Source organism: Neopelma chrysocephalum, unplaced genomic scaffold (genome assembly GCF_003984885.1).
Source record: "Neopelma chrysocephalum unplaced genomic scaffold, ASM398488v2 Primary Assembly neopelma1_42, whole genome shotgun sequence".
NCBI lineage: Eukaryota > Metazoa > Chordata > Aves > Passeriformes > Pipridae > Neopelma > Neopelma chrysocephalum.
Window position 1 is genome coordinate 11,331,162 of NW_020897700.1, and position 18,922 is coordinate 11,350,083.

Consider the following 18,922-nt stretch of genomic DNA (forward strand, 5'->3'; position numbering starts at 1 on the left):
ATTTTTAAATACCAATGGCCAAAACATTTTTCTTTTGCAAGGTGTCCTGTCCTCATCTGGCATAGAGTTTATTTAGTTATAAAATGCACAGGGATCGATTCTATTTGAAAAGAGATGTCCTCTTACTGTATCAACACTTTGAGGTGCTTAAAAGTGTCACAAAGTTACCATCATACCTAAGATTGACAAGCTGGGGGTCCACCTTTTGACACTGGGAGCAGAAGTAAGTCATCCTGTTATTCTCTCCTAAACGACACGCAGTGATGTTCCCACTGCACTGACCACAGGTTGGGCGCTTGTACACTTTGTAGTGTTTGTAGAGTGGGGACCCAGTTTTGCGGCACTAAAACAGAACACATATAAATCCATGTTAGAGACTCAGTATAATTTTATGTGAGTCTGAAGCTAAAATAAAAATAACCCTACATAAACTGACAGCTCAACGACTAGATGATGATTTAAGGTGCACTCATAAGGGCTATATCTGAATTTCATATTATTTTATGTAAAAAATTGACAAATCAGGTATAACAGTGTCTATAATTCTCCACATAATGGAATAAAAGATAGATGAAAAAAAAACATACTAGCATGGTGCAAGCAAATACATGCTAGGAACTCCCTGAGTTCAGCTGGACTAGCTAGCTCTGGTTTAGCACCAGTCGTCTTTGACCTGGCACCTGTAGGAGTGTTCTTGAAGAGATAATAAGGTCCAATCAATGCAGCATAGAAAACAGAAATAAAACAAAGATAAACCACAAAACCAATACCACCTTCCCTCACCCCCAAAAGAACAAAAAACACACCACAGAGCCAGCTCAGACCTGATGCTACAATCTAGGTTAATCCACCTTCCCAAAACCTAAAGAATTGTGCAATGCAGAAATATTCCAGGAATTCTGTAAATGTTGGTTAGTGCCCAGTAAAGTTCCTCAGCTTCATCTTGGCCCTGGCCATGCCAGACAACTTGGCTCATGAAAAGCCACTTGGCAGTACGGTCCGCTCCCTAGATCCTGGCAGAAAGTCATATTAAATTAAGTACAGTACAAGCCCAAGGGCACAGTAGCCTAAAGAGTCTCCAGACAGCTGACAGGCAGGCACATCTCATGAGACAATTCATATAGCTAAAAGTGGTAAAAAACCAAACAAGAGCCCAGTAGAGATTCAGCCAACTCTTCAGAGCCACAAGAGTTTCTGCACTACAATAGCAATTTCTTTGGGCACAGTTCAAACAATACCACAGCTGGCCCAGCAGTACCAGCTCAGCTCTGGCAGGGTTCAATAGCTCTAGCTCCATAATGTATGAAGACTCTTGGAGTTCTCCCAAAGTACAGGTGTCTCTGAGCAAAGCATATTTGCTTCTGCTGTGCTTTTATTCATCAGCCTTGCTGAATGAGAATGCCCGTGCCGGTACAACCTAGTAATTCAATCAGAAGGAATTAATAATATATATTGGCATGAATATTCACAAGCAGTTTGCTTTTTTCTCAGGGTTTACAGTCAGTTTCTTATGAGTTGTTTTTTTCCCATCCAGTTATGTAAAAAATAAACTAAAGCAACAGCTTTTTATACAAACAAGATTCTTCATCTTTGCACCTGTAATGATACAGTATGATTAGGACAAACAATCTATAACAGTCTATAAAAAATTATTAAGCACTATGCCTCATATTATCATATTTTCATTATGTATTTTAAGGAGACTTAGAAGGAGAGGCTAGCTCTTAAAAGCACTTAACTGTTGAATACTTGCTAAGTGTTGATTGTAAAAGTTTTAAAAATCACTACACTGAGCAACAGAAAGTTTAACTTTTTCTTAAGACTTGTTTATTAATCAGTCTAAAAGCCTGTGACACATTTAGATTTCCTAGTATCATAGTTGTTGCAGAACTACATGCTATCTCTTTACTGGTAGACTTCACTGTGAAGTTTGGAGAAAGAAAAGATTTCCATAGCCAACAAACTAAAAGGAGTCTTCAGTGGGTTGGGGGAAAGAAAACAGTTAAGCAGACTAACTGATTAAACAAATCACATTTTTCGCCTTAATGATTGAAAGATTAGGAACATTAAGTGCTCTCCTCCTAACCTACCAAAAAAGACATGTTTTAGCAGCACTAGCTCCTTGCTTTCATGAAGACCAAGAGAAACAGACAAGAATTTCACCACTGCTGTTCATTTCTTTGCATGCAGCTTAAAGAAATAAAATGTAGAAGGATTAGGTCAAGTTCTCTCTTTTTCTATCGTGGAAAGTTAAAGAGCAATGAGGACTTATAGACTTTACAGGGGAAGAAATTAAATCCTACTGAAGTTGTGACAGTAGAGAGAAAATGTAATTTATTTCACTTTAGCAATGAAAACCATTGTTTCAGTTAGAGAAAAAAATAAGTTGTTAGCAGTTACAATCTATTTAGTCAAATAAATATACTTCCTATTTAAGTTTCATAAAGGAAGCCACATGAATTACCTTCATAATTCCCTGGGGTAATCTCTAGTTCCCAGTTTTAAAAGTGACCTTTATGTTATCTGACATATAAGTTTGTGTTTAACCTACATCAATTTTGACATGTTCAGATTGACGTTAGAGCACATTCACAGAAAAACTGAACTGGCCTTCAGGCAACATCTGTGAAACTTTTCTGGGCCAACCTGTGCATACTTTTACAATCTTGACTCCTTCACTTTTCCATCATTTGACAATTCACAATTAATAAAGAGCACGCAATTCAACATTCCTATTCATGGAAACACTTGTCCTGTTGCATCTTTTTACTGTTTTCACTGGATGATCACATACATCTAATGTGCCAGAGTCACGTTTTGGAGCCTTCTCAGAAACACGTGCCAATACCTTATAAAAAAGCAGGGTAAAATCACGTGTCATTTTCACCAAGTGACGTATACGTTCATCTGTCAGTTGGCAAACCTGTAAGAAAGACAAGAATGATTTCTAGAATATTACAATGCTAAGGGACAACATAAAAAAGACCTATTGAGGCAGGTGCACTTTGAACACTGATATGGAATTGCACTGCTTCATGTTATGATAATTCTGACTTCACATTATATGTATCATCTCAGTAAAACAGTACATGTTCACATTCTATACCACACAAACTCACTGCTTGCATACCAAACAATGTGCATTCCCTCATCCAAGGAAAAGACTTGGTAAAAATTTCAGTTGTCTTCCCCTATATTGACCAAAGAGTTAATGACCACATGAATCACATAGAGTTAACAACTCTACTTCCCTCCTAATATCTTCATGAATTATGATAGACCTAATATCAGAGGCTCTTTCTTAATACTTAGATGTCATTAAAAACCATCTTGAGACATTTCATTCACCTTAACAGCTGGATGAAGACCACTATCAAACAGTGCTTCATTTTTTATGATATTTCCCACTCCAGGTAATACTGCTTGATCCAGTAACACATCACACAACATGCGGGTTTTGTGCTGCTTAATCTCACTTTCTGCTCTTAAAAAGCTAAACTTTGGAGAACAGACATCCAAGCTTTCCATCATTCTCACTTTCCGCTCACACTCAGCTGCATTTCTGGAAGAGAAAAAATTCATTAGGATTTATTTTTATTTTAAAAATATTCCAATATAGCAGCACAGTTTTAAAAAAGAACACAATAAAGTATTATAGAACATTATATGCAGATAATAGAAACCATGAAAATATCAGTGACAGGAAGAGGCACAGAAATTACATTAGCCACCCCATCCTGTGTTTGGACCATCAAATATAACTAACTGGTGACATGGTCCAGTAATTACAACATATTATATGTGTGTGTATATATATATAATATATGGTATATATAAATATACTACAATAATGATAAATAAACTACTATATGTAATATATTTATACAGTAGTAGTTTATCACTAGTAGTTACAACATGACTATATATATTTATATTTTTAAGATACATTTTTATTTTATTAGGTTAAGCATAATCATTTAAAAATAATACAGAACAAGATGTCTCAGGCTTACATAAGCTTTTATGTTTTGTAATTTTAAACATGCATACGTAAGTTATTTGAATTTACATTTTCCTTTTCTCTCAAGAGCCTCAAACACTTTAAAATCAAGCTTGCTGTAATTTTTATTAGCAGTGTGAAGTACAGTGGTGATAGACATAAAGATCCACTTAATGTAAATTAGAACAATTATATCAATTTGGCTCAAAAAGAAATATAAAAACTCAACCTTGGGAGCATAAAAATTTGAAGCCAGTAATCATGACATGTTGTTACTCTTGCTAAGGAAGTGAGACTTTCATGGAAAGTAAAGGAGCAATGGAGTTCAGCATTCAGATCTAAGGACTGAATTAAACCAAACTTTCATTCCCAGTCTTGACACTATCTAATGGGACTACAGCATACCACTACTTTAACTGTATGTAAGCTCTGATACAAAGTAACAAAACTAAATTACCATACCAATAAACATGATATGTTTAGAAAGTTTTGTCTTGATAGTATCCAAGCACTTAACAATTTGTGTGTGATTATTCATTATGTTCTTAAAAGAATGTTATAAAAATAAATAAATCAATCTGTTCAATTTGGTTAGTTTCTGCTTTACCTATACTCTACTGTCACATCAAAAAACCAAACAGTATCCTCTGTAAGCTGTATCTCCAAAACTGGTAGTACTCCATTTCTGTCTTTGCTTCCATCAGGATTAATGCACATGGAACCGTTCATACCAAAGTGAATCCTTGGAGAGAAAGAGAGCTTTTATAGTTATTTTAAGTTAACAATGTTTCCAAGCATAACACCAGTCTATTTTTTGAATTTATGAACCTTGCCTAACCAAGTCAGTATATATGTACATTAATTCTAGTTATTACCAGTAACACAGCAACAAACTATTTGCTTACATAGTGCTCAATTACTAGAGAATAAACAACCCTCCGCAAATCAAAACCACTCCAAAACATGGCAGTTTTCCAGCAGTCTTCAGAATTCATTACACACAAGTCAGATCTGATCATTAAGTAACACACTTCTCTGGTGTGTTGGACTTAGAATTTTCTTTGCTTGACATGCTGGTCTTCCAACATAGGTTCTTAAACCTTCAGGGAGCCTGAAAGAAATGAGGCCACTTTACCAGACAATTTTCTGTTAAATCAGGCAGAATTCATCTTGTATGAAAGGAAAGATTTCAGTCCACACATTGCCAACCCTGTTATCACATCAGAACTACATCCAATAACACCATAAACAAAGTAATTAATATTTGCCATATGTTGTCTTCTGCTTCCCTTTGCTTACAGCCAAGGCAAAGGCTGCAGGTCGATTAAAAATTAATAAAAGAAATAAACCGAAAAACGCACAGATGGCAAAGTAGCAGAATAGACTCTTTCAAGCATTCATTTTACAGATCACTAATGCTTTAAGAGTCTTACATTTTATAATATATTCTACCAGGAGCTAGTATGCTTGAGCAAAGGACAAGTCTGACTATTATCTCATACATTTTACTTATTACAAATTCACCTGGTACATTCAAGTCCGAAAACCCATGTCCTACTACTACACACTGTATATCAGAAAAAGTGGATTATTTTGTAGTTACAAAAAGATTTAACAGATTAAACTACATAAATGACGAAAAAATGCAGCATACGGTGTATATTTCCTTTCAACCCCTCTTTGTTACATTTCAGGAAGGACAGGCATTTTAAATATTTACAGATGGGTTAAGACGTCATTAAACATAGTCTTAAGGGTAATTCTCTAAGTAACTTCCTCATAGCATTTTTTTTTTTCAATTTTTAAAAACCTGTGTCTTTCCAAAATGCTCTTCTTACAAGTCAGTTCAGGTGATACAGTTGTTTCAGCCACTTTTATTTTCAATCGCCATTTTCAATTCTCAAGTGCCATGAACAGTACTGCACAGGCTTAACTAGACAAACTTAGTTTTAAACTTGGACAAATTTCTTTTTAAACCAAACTCTTGCATCTTGCTACCAAATGGTAATGTACTAAATGCTTCCAGAAAGTTATTTTTAAGATATGGCATTCACATTAATAGCTGATGGTTTCATTTACCAAGCTCCAGTATACTGTTTAAAAAGAGCATTAAGAATCACAGCTATTAGCTATCTTAGTGACTTGCCAGTTCATGACTAGAAAAAATAATCGAGCCATTACTACATGTTTACATTCAAAAGCCTTAAGAAATCTATAAAATTTCACTCTGAAGTGTTTCATTACCTTTGAAGTCTTGAAATAGGGCAAAACAGAAGCCTACTAATTTTAATTACAAATAAAAAAGCCATGCTAATTAAACCTAGGGTCTGTTATTCAATGATAACTAATAGTAAGGAGTTGATGACTTTTTTGTTATTTTAAAATAAATGGTGAGACTTTAGAAATATTTAGTGCTACACAATATTGCAAGGATCTGCTTATATTTAAAACATTTTTCCTTGTAAAAATAAAAGATTTCTGGCAGCACAGACAGCCTATAACATAGAGATGCAAAAAAAGTGACAATTCACATTATCAAGTTCTAAGGGCTAAGATATAATTTCAAGTCAAGACAATGGATGTCTTTCCTTTAAGGGATTTGGAGTCAACAATTACCCGTTTCCTAAGAATATTTTAGTCCATTATCAGTTATGTAAAAACATATGTGCATTATCAATTTTCAGAAACTTTTCTAAACCATTCATCACTCCAAATTACATTAATAGCAGACCATAAGAATCTAGCTTAGAGCAAGATCTCTCACATAACTGTATCATTTCTATGGCAAAACACTCAGTTCACAAAAGTCTCTGCTGCACAACTTGCAACTATCAAAGAACCTTTTTCAATTTTCATTGATTATTTAAGTGACTTTCAAGGCAAAAAATCAAAAAGAAAAAAAATTTATTTTCTTCAGTGACTTTAATGACCCTGTTTAAATGGACATCAAAAAGCTGAAGTACTAATTTCTCCAGGTGTCCTTGCTCAACTGTACCTCTAGAAAAAAAAGGCTTCTAGTGCCTACCATGGATTACAAATATACTCAACTGGAGTTTCTAATTACTGTCCACAACATGGCAACATTTCAGAAGTATCTTCCTTGTATGCAAGTCAGGTAAGCAGTAGCCAAACTGCATAAAACAATTTAATGGCCAGGTTAACTTCTCCCACCAGGAAGTCACTCCCCACTTGAGAAAATCCAGGAGAATAAAATTAGTTAATTACCCTTCATGGCCCAGTCTTTCACAAGATGTGTCTGACATTATTCCAGCATGACTACCAGCTTTTTATAGGTAATCTTAGCAGAAGAGAAAAGCTGCTTTTGTTATGTTAAGAAACTGTGTACAGATATAGAATCTATATATCAGTAACCCTCCCCATGACAAGAAAGTTCTATATTTAAGAGTTAACTTTGATAAATAATAATACATCCTCTGAAGGTGTATTTCGTATTTCGTCTCCTGGCAGCCAATCTTAGACTGCTGTAAGACACATTTTCTGAAGCCTTCATCCACCCCCTTTAACATCTTTTAAGATCCACAAGATGCATTTTTAAAACAAGATAATTAAGATCTTCAATATCAGATAATAAGTAATTTCTGCCTTCTGCATAGAGACCTTTCCCATACATAACTTCCCATCAGTGACATGGCTAATGAGACTTCTTTAAATACAGTTTCTAGAACTAGAACAACTATTTCCTATTTGAAACAAAGCATTTTAAAGACCAATTCTCCTTTTCAGATACCTTATCATAGAGGATAATTTCCTGCTCCAGCTGGTAAATTAGCCTACCAGGGATGGGGCCCTGCTAGACCTTGTGTTTTCAAACAAAGAGGGGCTGGTGGGAGATGTGGTGGTTGGAGGCCATCTGGGGCATAGTGACCATGAAATAAGAGTTTTCAATACTCAGAGATGCAAAGAAGGCCATCAATAAAACCTCTACGCTCGACTTCCAGAGGGCAGATTTCGGCCTATTCAGAAGACTGGTTCAGAGTGTACCCTGGGAAACAACCCTTGAAAACAAAGGGGTCCAGGAGGGATGGACATGCTTCAAGAAGAAAGTCTTGAAAGCACAGGAGCAGGCTGTCCCAGTCTGCTGAAAGGCAAGTTGGCAGGGAAGATGACCGATCTGGCTGAACAGGGAGATTTTAAAGGAAATTAGGGTAAAAAAGAGAGCCTACCGATTATGGAAAAAAGGGCTGGCTACTCAGGAAGAATTTAGGAATATAGTTCGGTCATGTAGAAAGAAAATTAGAGAGACGAAGGCACAACTTGAACATAATCTCGCCACTTCTGTGAAAGAAAAAGTCCTTCTACAGATACATCAATAGCAAAAGGAGGGGCAAGGAAAACCTTCATTCTTTATTGGACATGGGCGGGAATATAGTTATCAAAGATGAGGAAAAGGCTGAGGTATTTAACACCTTCTTTACCTCAGTTTTCAACAGTAAGACAGGTTGTCCTGAGGACAGCTGGCTTCTGGGGCTAGTAGACAGAGATAAAAAGCTGAATAGCCCTCCTGTAATCCAGGAGGAAACAATTAGTGACCTGCTGAGCCACTTGGATCCCCAGTCTATGGGACCAGATGGGATCCACCCAAGGGTGATGAGGGAGCTGGTAGAAGAGCTTGCTCAGCTGCTGTCCATCATCTACCAACAGTCCTGGTTCAGATGATTGGAAGTTGGCCAATATCACGCCCATCCACAAAAAGGGCTGGAAGGAGGACCTGGCAAACTACAGGCCTGTCAGCCTGACCTCAGTGCCTGGCAAGGTTATGGAGCAGATTATCCTAAGTGCAATCACACTGCACCTACAGGATGGATCAGACCCAGCCAGCACAGATTTAGGAAGGACAGGTCCCGTCTGACCAACCTGATCTCCTTTTATGATCAGGTGACCCACCTGGTGGATGAGGGGAAGGCTGAAGTCTACCTGGACTTCAGCAAAGCCTTTGACACTGTCTCCCACAGTATACTCCTGAAAAAGCTGGCAGCCCATGGCTTGGACAGGGGCACCCTGTGCTGGGTTAGGAACTGGTTGGAGGGCCGGGCCCAGAGAGTGGTGGTGAACGGTGCTGCATCCAGTTGGTGGCCGGTCACTAGTGGTGTCCCCCAGGGATCAGTGTTGGGCCCAGTTCTGTTTAATATCTTTATCAATGATTTAGATGAGGGGATTGAGTCCACCAACAGCAAATTTGCAGCTGTCACTAAGTTGGGGGGGAGTCCCAATCAGCTGGAAGGCAGGAGGGCTCTGCAGAGGGACCTGGACAGGCTGGAGAGTTGGGTTGATTCCAACGAGATGAAGTTCAACAAGACCAAGTGCCAGGTCCTGCACTTTGGTCACAACAACCCCATGCGGCGCTACAGGCTGGGGACAGAGTGGCTGGAGAGCAGCCAGGCAGAAAGGGACCTGGGAGTTTGGATTGTCAGGAAGCTGAACATGAGCCAGCAGTGTGCACAGGCGGCCAAGAAGGCCAATGGCATCCTGGCCTGGATCAGGAACAGTGTGACCAACAGGTCCAGGGAAGTGCCTCTTCCCCTGTACTCAGCACTGGTGAGGCCACACCTGGAGTGCTGTGTCCAGTTCTGGGCCCCTAAATTCAGGAAGGATATTGAGGTGCTGGAGCAGGTCCAGAGCAGGTCCCTGGTGAAGGGACTCAAGTCCTATGAGGAGAGGCTGAGGGCGCTAGGGTTGTTTAGCCTGGACAAGAGGAGGCTCAGGGGAGACCTCATCACTCTCTACAACTACCTGAAAGGAGGTTGTAGCCAGGTGGGGGTTGGCTCTTCTCCCAGGTAGCTATGAGTAAGACAAGAGGGCATGGTCATAAGCTGTGCCAGGGGAGGTTTAGGTTAGATATTAGGAAGAAATTCTTTACAGAGAGGGTAATCAGGCATTGGAATGGGCTGCCCGGGGAAGTGGTGGATTCTCCATCCCTGGAGGTTTTTAAGATGAGACTGGATGTGGCACTTAGCGCCATGGTCTAGTAACCACAGTGGTAGTGGATCAAGGGTTGGACTTGATGGTCTCAGAGGTCCCTTCCAACCTGTCTGATTCTATGATTCTATGAAATCTTAGACTAAGAGAAAAGCAGTAAATTACCTGAACATGTGACTTTATCAGTATTTCCAGCACTGCAAAGAGGCTGATGAGAAGTTTCTGCATAATGCTTTCAAATCTTTGAAACTGACATTAGCAAAAACAAGATGACCCACCAAATACAATCAGTCTGAATGCATAGGAAGCCTTTTTCTCAGTTCTTACCTCAAGGCTTTCTGATCAAAATACAAAAAAAGTTCCTTTCCCAATGTCTCCACACCCCTGTAAATGTGTCCAACAAGGAAATCATGACCAGAGATTCTCTCCTCACTTGCAGCAGTCTGAAAAATGAGTACATACACACACGAAGATTAAAGAGAATTTATACTGTTTGATTCTAGCATCAGTACACATTCAGCAAGCAGATGTATGAACTAATTTTTCAACTCAGACAACATTAACTATTTTCTCTTTAAGCAATTCTACCAAAAACAATGGGACTATTAACCCAGGAAACAGTCACTGTTGCTAATGCTATCATGACTTAGCTCAATTTTTTTCCTAATTGAAACAATACATCTTTTTTTTTCAGGGTATTTTATGCCTTTTCCTTCAAGTCATGAATTTACAATAAGAGTCTCAGGCTGGTGTAAACTAAACAGATACAGTTTGAATATTAAAAACATATCAGAGTGTCAATTCTGCTATTTGCAGCTGTATATTCTTCTCCAAATGCTGATAATACACTTTCAGTGTTTCACATGGGAAACAGAAAACAGTGTTTCACATTTTCACAGAAAACCCTCCACTGAGCCCACAGAGATATTTCTCTCGTCCTACTAGTTTAAAGTCTAATCTCAGAAGCAGGCGAACAGCAAGAGGGACACTACTAGAGGACAAGACCCTTAGGATGATCATTTGCCAATGAATAGAGTCTGCCCTGAGGTGACTTTTACTGTACAAAGCTATGAACATGAGTCTATCTGAGGCAATGAGATTTCTTTTTCGAAACCTCAGGAACATAACTCCTTAATTTAAAAAGCTTAGTCCTGAGAGATATAAACCTATAAAGACTAATCTTTGACATACCTTAGACAGACATATCTTGAACCACATTCTTCCATAAATTGCTATTTAATTGAAGTACTATCTTACTGGAAGGATAATCGTCAGGGTAGATAGTGGGTTCTTTTAGATTGATGGGGACCCCAGCTAGGCTGGGGTCTTGAAAGGCACCCTAGCCTTGACAGGTACGGGGGCCAGAACGGTTGGTCAGTTGGTTTCTCTGTTTGTCTATTTACCTATTCACTTTTGGCTCACCTGCGGCCACCGCCCAGGTTCAGCATGTTCCGGATATATTTGCTCTGCTCTGATACATCCTGAAAGGATGGGCAGGACAAAGGGCTTCTCCTGGTTGTCTCCTTATGATGGTATATAAATAGGTGTTAGTAAAGTAGGAAATGAATGGCTTACCCAACTCGTTCTAACAGGTATGTAGCCTTTGTACCCCTATGTGGTTGCGAGCTATGCTGGCGAGGGTTCATGCCTTCGGTAGGGTCGCCCATGTCAGACAGGTCTAAACCATAGGACCACATTCTTGGGCAGGATGAGCTCGTTAGCCTTCTGGCAGTCATCCTAGGAGAAGGACAACTCTCATCCCAAACCCGGGCAGATGGAGCTCGCTTAGCCCTGTAAGGCCATCCATCTAAGAGAAGGTCACTCTAATCAAACCTACGTCTTGAGGACCTCGCTGCCACCGTCCAAGCTTGCTTGGCCCTGGCAGATGAACCTTAGGATTAAAGGGTGGGTTCAGTTCCGCGCATACTGCATCTCACCTAAAAAATCCATTGCGCAGGCCTGAAGGCTTTACCCACATGCAAAAGGTCCTGCAGCGACGGGCGAGGGTCGAAACGGTAGGTGAAAGGTGCACTGGGAGCCGCAGACTCAACCCTGCATGCAGACGGTTCAGGATATTGGTCATTTGAGACTGACGGAGATGAGAGTCTCTTGGGGCAGCACCCTGAACGACCAAGCAGCCTTCTCAAGGATAGCACTGCTTGCTCCACTCGGAGAGGGGCCTAGAAAAGGTGGCCTAAACAAAGCTCATCTCCACCTTCACCCGGTTGGTTAACCGCAGACCGACGGGCATCTTCTTCCAATGCGGTCGCACAAAGAACAAAAGTCACAGGCATGCACCTGCCTCCAAAGGTGCACCTAAATTAACTCTAGCATGTTGGAACATCAGAACCATGCTCGATTCTGCGGACAGCGGACGTCCTGTGCGTCGCTCTGCCCTAATTGCCCATGAACTGGCCCGTCTCAACATCGACATAGCCGCTCTCAGTGAGGTTCGCCTTCATGAGGAAGGCAGCCTCAGGGAACACGGTGCCAGTTACACACTCTTTTGGTCAGGTAAGTCCAGAACCGAAAAACATCTCTCAGGTGTCGGTTTCATGATCAAAAACTCTATTGTCCCTAAACTCGAAAATCTGCCGACAGGTCACTCTGACCGCATTATCTCCCTACGCCTTCCACTAAACAACAAGCATCACGTTGTCATCTTTAGTATATATGCCCCAACTCTCCAAGCTGACCCTGCTGAAAAAGATAAATTTTACACTGACCTGCGCTGCCTTACCCAAAAAGTACCAGCAGATGATAAGATCATTATCCTTGGTGATTTCAACGCCAGAGTAGGTAAAAATTTTGAAGCATGGAAAGGAATACTAGGCAAGCATGGTGTTGGAAACTGCAACGATAATGGTCAACTTCTGCTGGAATTCTGCGCGGAGCAACAGTTTACCATCACCAACACTATCTTTCAGCAGAAAGATAGTCTGAAGACAACCTGGATGCACCCCAGATCTAAGCATTGGCATCTCATTGATTATGTCTTGGTGCGTCGGAGAGATGTCCGCGATGTCCTCCACACCCGCGTGATGCCCAGCGCAGAATGCCAAACAGACCATCGGCTTGTGCGCTGTAAACTCAACTTCAATCTCAAATTCAAACCCAAAAAGGGCAATATCCCAAGGAGAAGACTCCAAGTTAACGATCTCCAATCAGCCACAGTAAGAGAAAGATTCCAGGCAAACCTTCAAACTAGGCTTGATAACCATTCCACAGATTCTGCAGATTCCTCTCCTGAAGCAATTTGGCAGCATATTAAAAGCTGCATCCTGCAATCCTCTGAAGAATCCTTAGGGTTCTCCCTCAAGAAGAACAAAGATTGGTTTGATGAAAACAATCAAGAAATCCAGGAATTGTTGAGGAAGAAGAGAACTGCCCACCAAGCACATCTTGCACTGCCATCCTGTCCCGCAAGAAAAGCAGCCTTTCGTCTTGCATGCAGCAAACTCCAACAGAAACTCCGTGACATCCAGAACAAGTGGTGGACCGATTTAGCTGCAAAAACTCAACTATGTGCAGATACAGGGGATCACAAAGGATTCTATGAGGCCCTGAAAACAGCATACGGGCCTACATACCAAGTCCATAGCCCACTACTTAGTGCAGATGGTCAAACGCTTCTGACAGATAAAACCTCCATTCTGAATAGATGGTCTGAACACTTTCAGACTCTTTTCAGTACCAACCGTGTAGTCCAAGACTCAGCAATTCAGTCCATCACACAACGACCGGTGAAAAACGAATTGGATACTGCCCCCACTTTAGGAGAAACCCTCAAGGCCATACAGCAGGTGAAAATTGGCAAGGCAGCTGGGGTTGATGGAATTCCACCTGAAATCTGGAAACATGGGGGCCTTGCACTCCATGCTAAATTTCATGAGCTTGTGGTGCGCTGTTGGGAACTAGGCGAACTACCTTCAGACCTTCGAGATGCAGTCATCATCACCTTGTATAAGAAGAAAGGTACTAAATCAGACTGCTCAAATTACCGTGGTATTACTCTGCTCTCCATTGCTGGCAAAATCTTAGCAAGAATACTCCTGAACAGACTAATACCCGCTATAGCAGAAGAAATTCTACCTGAAAGTCAGTGCGGCTTCAGAGCCAACAGGAGCACCACAGACATGATATTTGTTCTCAGACAACTGCAAGAGAAGTGTAGGGAACAGAACAAAGGTCTCTATGTAACCTTTGTCGACCTCACCAAGGCTTTCGATACTGTGAGCAGAAAAGGTCTGTGGCAGATTTTGGAACGTTTAGGTTGTCCCCCCAAGTTCCTTAAAATGATCATCTCACTTCATGAGGATCAGCACGGCCAAGTCAGATATGGCAACACACTTTCTGAGCCCTTTCTAATAAAGAATGGTGTGAAACAAGGCTGCGTTCTCGCTCCTACCTTATTCACAGTCTTTTTCAGCATGATGCTCCAAAGGGCCACGGCAGACCTCCATGATCAGGATGGTATCTACATTCGATATCGTACTGATGGAAGCCTATTCAACTTAAGGCGTCTGAAGGCCCACACTAAGACCCTAAACCATCTTGTCCGGGAGCTACTATATGCTGATGACGCCGCCCTTGTCGCCCACACAGAAGCAGCTCTGCAGCGTTTAACATCCTGCTTTGCAGATGCTGCTGAGTTCTTTGGGCTGGAAGTCAGCTTAAAGAAGACGGAAGTTCTCCATCAACCTGCACCTCAGGAAGTCCTCCATCACCCCCACATCACCATCGGCCAATCAGAACTCAAATCAGTCCAACAGTTTAATTACTTAGGCAGCCTCATCTCCTCAGATGGTAAGTTTGACGGGGAGATAGACAATAGGTTAGCGAAGGCATATAGTGCTTTTGGAAAACTCCATAAAAGAGTATGGCGTAATAAACACTTGAAGAAAAGCACCAAGATCAGTGTTTACAGAGCCATTGTGCTGTCTACCCTTTTATATGGTTCCGAATCATGGGTCATCTACCGCCACCACCTGCGTCTCCTAGAACGCTTCCATCAACGTTGCCTCCGTACAATCCTGAACATCCACTGGTCAGATTATGTGACCAACACATCTGTTCTCGAACAGGCAGCAATCACAAGTATTGAGGCCATGCTACTGAGAACGCAACTGCGATGGGCAGGGCACGTCTCCAGGATGAAGGACCACCGGCTCCCTAAGATCCTGCTCTATGGTGAACTTGCCAGTGGCTGCCGCAAGCGAGGAGCCCCGAAGAAAAGATACAAGGACTCCCTGAAGCAACAACTCAGCCTCGGGCATATTGATCACCATAACTGGTCTACTCTGGCCTCTAATCGAGAGGCCTGGAGACAGTCCATTTATAACGCTGCTGATGCTTTTGAGAAAGCACGCAGGATCACTCTTGAGGAGAAAAGACAACGCAGAAAGAATCGAGCCTTGCAGAATATACCATCTAAGGAGTCTTTCTGCTGTATCTTTTGCAACCGGACTTGCCTTTCTCGTATTGGCCTTTTTAGCCACCAACGCGCTTGCAAGAAACGTGGGTAGAGCCCTTCCTAAATCTTCGTTCGCGAAGCCTAGCCATGATGATCTTATTGTGCCTTAATCACAAATTCCTTATATACACTGAAGATGGGGGAAAATTCCCCAGCTTTCGTCTGAAGACATCCAATATACTTACTTGGGCCACAAGCAACACACAATTTTTCACAGATGAGCAAAACCAGACATGAAAAAAATAGCCTAGCTACCTCTCTAACCGAAACCAGAGGTTTGTACCTTCACAGCTTATCAGCTAAGGCCTGCTCACTGACATCCTGACATCTCCACCTACTAAAAGGTCAGTTTTATACTAGTGAATTATTTTATGCTGTCAACAAAAAGGATAAAAACTAGTAGAAAAACTATGTATTGTGTACATTGAAAGCAGATGTCACACCCTTTATTTAAATACTTGGTCTAATTAGAATTACTTTAAAAAAATTATAGAAGTAAAAGCTCCCTTTCTGCAGGTTAACATGGTGCTAATAACACCAAGGCTGTGGGTTTGAACCCCATATGGGCCATTCACTTAAGAGTTGGACTCGATGATCTCTGTGGGTCTCTTCCAACTTAGAATATTCTGTGATATCTGTGAAACATGTACTTTTCTCCCTTGTGTTTAATTCAGACTAGAATCACAGAACGTTTTGGGCTGGAAGGGGACCTTAAAGATCATCTAGCACATGCACAGACTTAAGCGATTGCAAAAAATTTAGATTAGTAATAACTTTCCTAGTATTTCAGGTTTCCTGAAGCAAAACGATATTTTGAAATTTACCTAAGAGAACAGAGCGATTCTAAAAGTTTTCACTCATAATTTCCTAAAGCTCCTGTTTCTACAGCTTCAGCACCTCTTTACATAGCCGACCTGCTAAGGCCTATTTATTTACTTTGTTGATGACAAGGATATTTTATAATTCAAAGGAAGAACAGAGACAGTATGCACGGACGACAACACCCACCACCATCCACAGATCACGGCAGCCGGGGGCCAGGCGGGGAGGCACCAACCAGCCCCCAGTGCCGCGCTCAGCCCCAAGGAGCTCCAGCGCTGTGAGTCGCTGCCCGCGGCGGCTGCCCCGGCCCGCCCTGCCCCGGCTGCCGAGCCGCTCCCCCGGCCCCGGGCCCTCACTCACGGCGCCGCTCCGGGCTCGCCGCACGGCCTGTCCCCCCCGCAGCCGTGCCCGCAGGCGCTCCCCGCAGAGGGCACAGCCCGGGCCCTCCACCATGGCCGCCCAGCCCCGCGCCGCCGCCTCCCTTCGAATCTCCCGCTCGCCAGCGGTGACGCTGCCGCGGCGGGGGCCGGGCCGCCTCCGTGCCGCGGAGATAACACCTCACATCCTGTTTATTTCCGTCAGGAGTGTGAATCTGTAGTGCTCTGAGGTACCTCATTAGCTCTTGCAGTCTTCCTAAAGCACTCTCGCGAGCCCATCTTCCTTTAAGACTTACTTGATGCACATTTAGAATTTAATTCCAGTCTTTGAAAAGTCAGTATTTAATGTGTTTTTGCAGTCAGTCCAGCTTTACGCAAGGGAAATGCTGCTTTCCCTGCTGCACTTGAAGCAAGAATAAGCTTAATGAACTCTACAAGCTCTAAGAAATTTGAGGGAACTTGAAGTATAAGGTAGAACATTAGACACCGATGCCTTGTGAGGCGTACTTATGCTGGTGAAAGCTCTCAATGTTATTTCTCATATAAACAGTCCATATCCAGTCTTCTGTCTGGGTTCAATCAAAATGTGTTTATTCCTAAAAGAATAACTTATTTTTTTACATGAAAGGAAGTGGCTAAATCAGGCTAAATTATGAAATAAAACTTAATTTACATGTTCCACTAAAGTTTAGGTATGCTGCCCTTGCTGCAAATTCCTTTTTTCTTTTTCTCAGTGGTGTTTTTGCTCTGATCATCCAAAATTAAAACAATGAGACAATTGTCAGCCAGAGAATTAAGCTTACCAGGGAGAAATCACCAATGTTCAAAAATGGTATGCAAAACACAAACTGATTTTTCTGCTACCCTTAAGTCCTGCCTCACTGTTACTTCCAAGCAGTTAGAAATTAGTACATAACTTGGGGTTTTATATCTAAGCACTTTAAAAGTACAGACAATAGGTCCTGTTACTTGGCTATCAAATATAATGTTTTTCAACATAATCATCATCATCAAATAAAAGTTTTCATTAACCTTATTTACAATTCCTTAGCAGGTAATTCCATCAATAATTGTACACACCTTATTTTGATTTCAAAAAATCCAATGTCCACAAGAACATCTCCCACAGGTAATTAAATATGCATATTTCAAGAACAAACAAGCAAATTAATCTCACTCAAGTATAAGTTTAATATCTAACTATTTTTTTACTTCCTGTCTGCCTTTACATCAAAAAAAATCAGTGTTTCTCTGTACAATGATAATTGATGTAGCAAATAAGGCAAGTTACCTGCAGTGAAAGGGAGATTCTATTTTTAAAACAGAAATTGAGTAAATCTATATCTGTTCATAGATTTGTCCCCTGTTATTGTAGCTATGTGCACAGCTGCCTCTTATTTTTCCCAATGGTGTTTGCAGGCATGATTTTTTGATTTTTTTTTGTGTATTTGCAATATTTACATTCAGATTACAGCCTACAATAGAACAGCATGCTCAGAACTGGACACACATTTTGGTATATTACTGCAGCTGTGATCTCATTAGGAAAAAAAAAAAAAAAGAAAAAAGAAAAGTACATTTTTTTTCCAAAACTGCAGGCTTTCCAGAATTATGAAAAGTAAAAAACTTTTTTTTAAATTCAATTTTCCAAAATTTATGTAGAAGACTTGATTGCCTGCCTTTTTGTATCAGTTCATGTCACAGGACATTTGGCATAAAATTGATGTGGTTATTTTGCACAAGTAGAGCTACTGACATCCAGTTGCTAAAACGTTTTTGTTTATGCACATTTTCTCCCTTGAAATAATATCTTAGTCATAGGACATTGATGCTTAGTTTAAATACCTAAGTTAAATTTGCAATTAGCAGAGCTTTGAATAAAGATATTGGCAAGGAATATTATCAGTGGCAAATATAGACCAATTTAAATGGAATATCATTTTAGATGAAATAGTAAAGTTACGTTTCTCTGAAGGCAACACAAGAGAACAACAATATGCAGAGTACAAGCACACCCTGTCCTAATCCAACAGTCTGAAGAACAACATCAGCACTGAGATTCTTGCTAAGGCACAGGGTTTTTTTCTGCTGGCTGGCTAAAGTATACAGTGAATTATAAAGATATTCCCTTTATGGCAACAAAATCTTGGATAAGAATTATTAAGCAGTGGATGACTGATATGTTTCATGGTTGCCTAGAGAGTTAATATGACCAGTTAAGCACACTTAAAATTTCTCATTATGTAATCCCAATGAAATCCTTCCTAAACCTTGCAAAAACATTCCCAAATCCTTCAAAATTAAGTCTCTTAA

At 40.8% G+C, this 18,922-nt stretch overlaps 1 protein-coding gene across 4 annotated transcripts in view; it reads right to left on the minus strand.

Moving 5' to 3' along the window:
- Positions 1-16,685, minus strand: part of NEIL3 (nei like DNA glycosylase 3) — a 29,154-nt gene extending 12,469 nt beyond the window's left edge. For 3 of the 4 annotated variants that reach the window (XR_003533187.1, XM_027676674.1, XM_027676673.1), the window contains exons 1-6: positions 16,593-16,685; positions 10,265-10,380; positions 4,608-4,742; positions 3,349-3,562; positions 2,849-2,923; positions 177-343 (exon numbers count right to left, since the gene is read on the minus strand). Coding sequence is in view for 3 of the 4 variants with exons in the window: in XM_027676674.1 (XP_027532475.1) it covers positions 177-343; positions 2,849-2,923; positions 3,349-3,562; positions 4,608-4,742; positions 10,265-10,380; positions 16,593-16,685 (800 nt within the window). In the remaining variant the exon portion in view is untranslated. Of the gene's footprint in view, positions 1-176; positions 344-2,848; positions 2,924-3,348; positions 3,563-4,607; positions 4,743-10,264; positions 10,381-16,418; positions 16,459-16,592 lie in introns of those variants that run through there. The other variant, XM_027676676.1, reaches the window with a different exon arrangement.
- Positions 16,686-18,922: the final 2,237 nt, after the last annotated feature.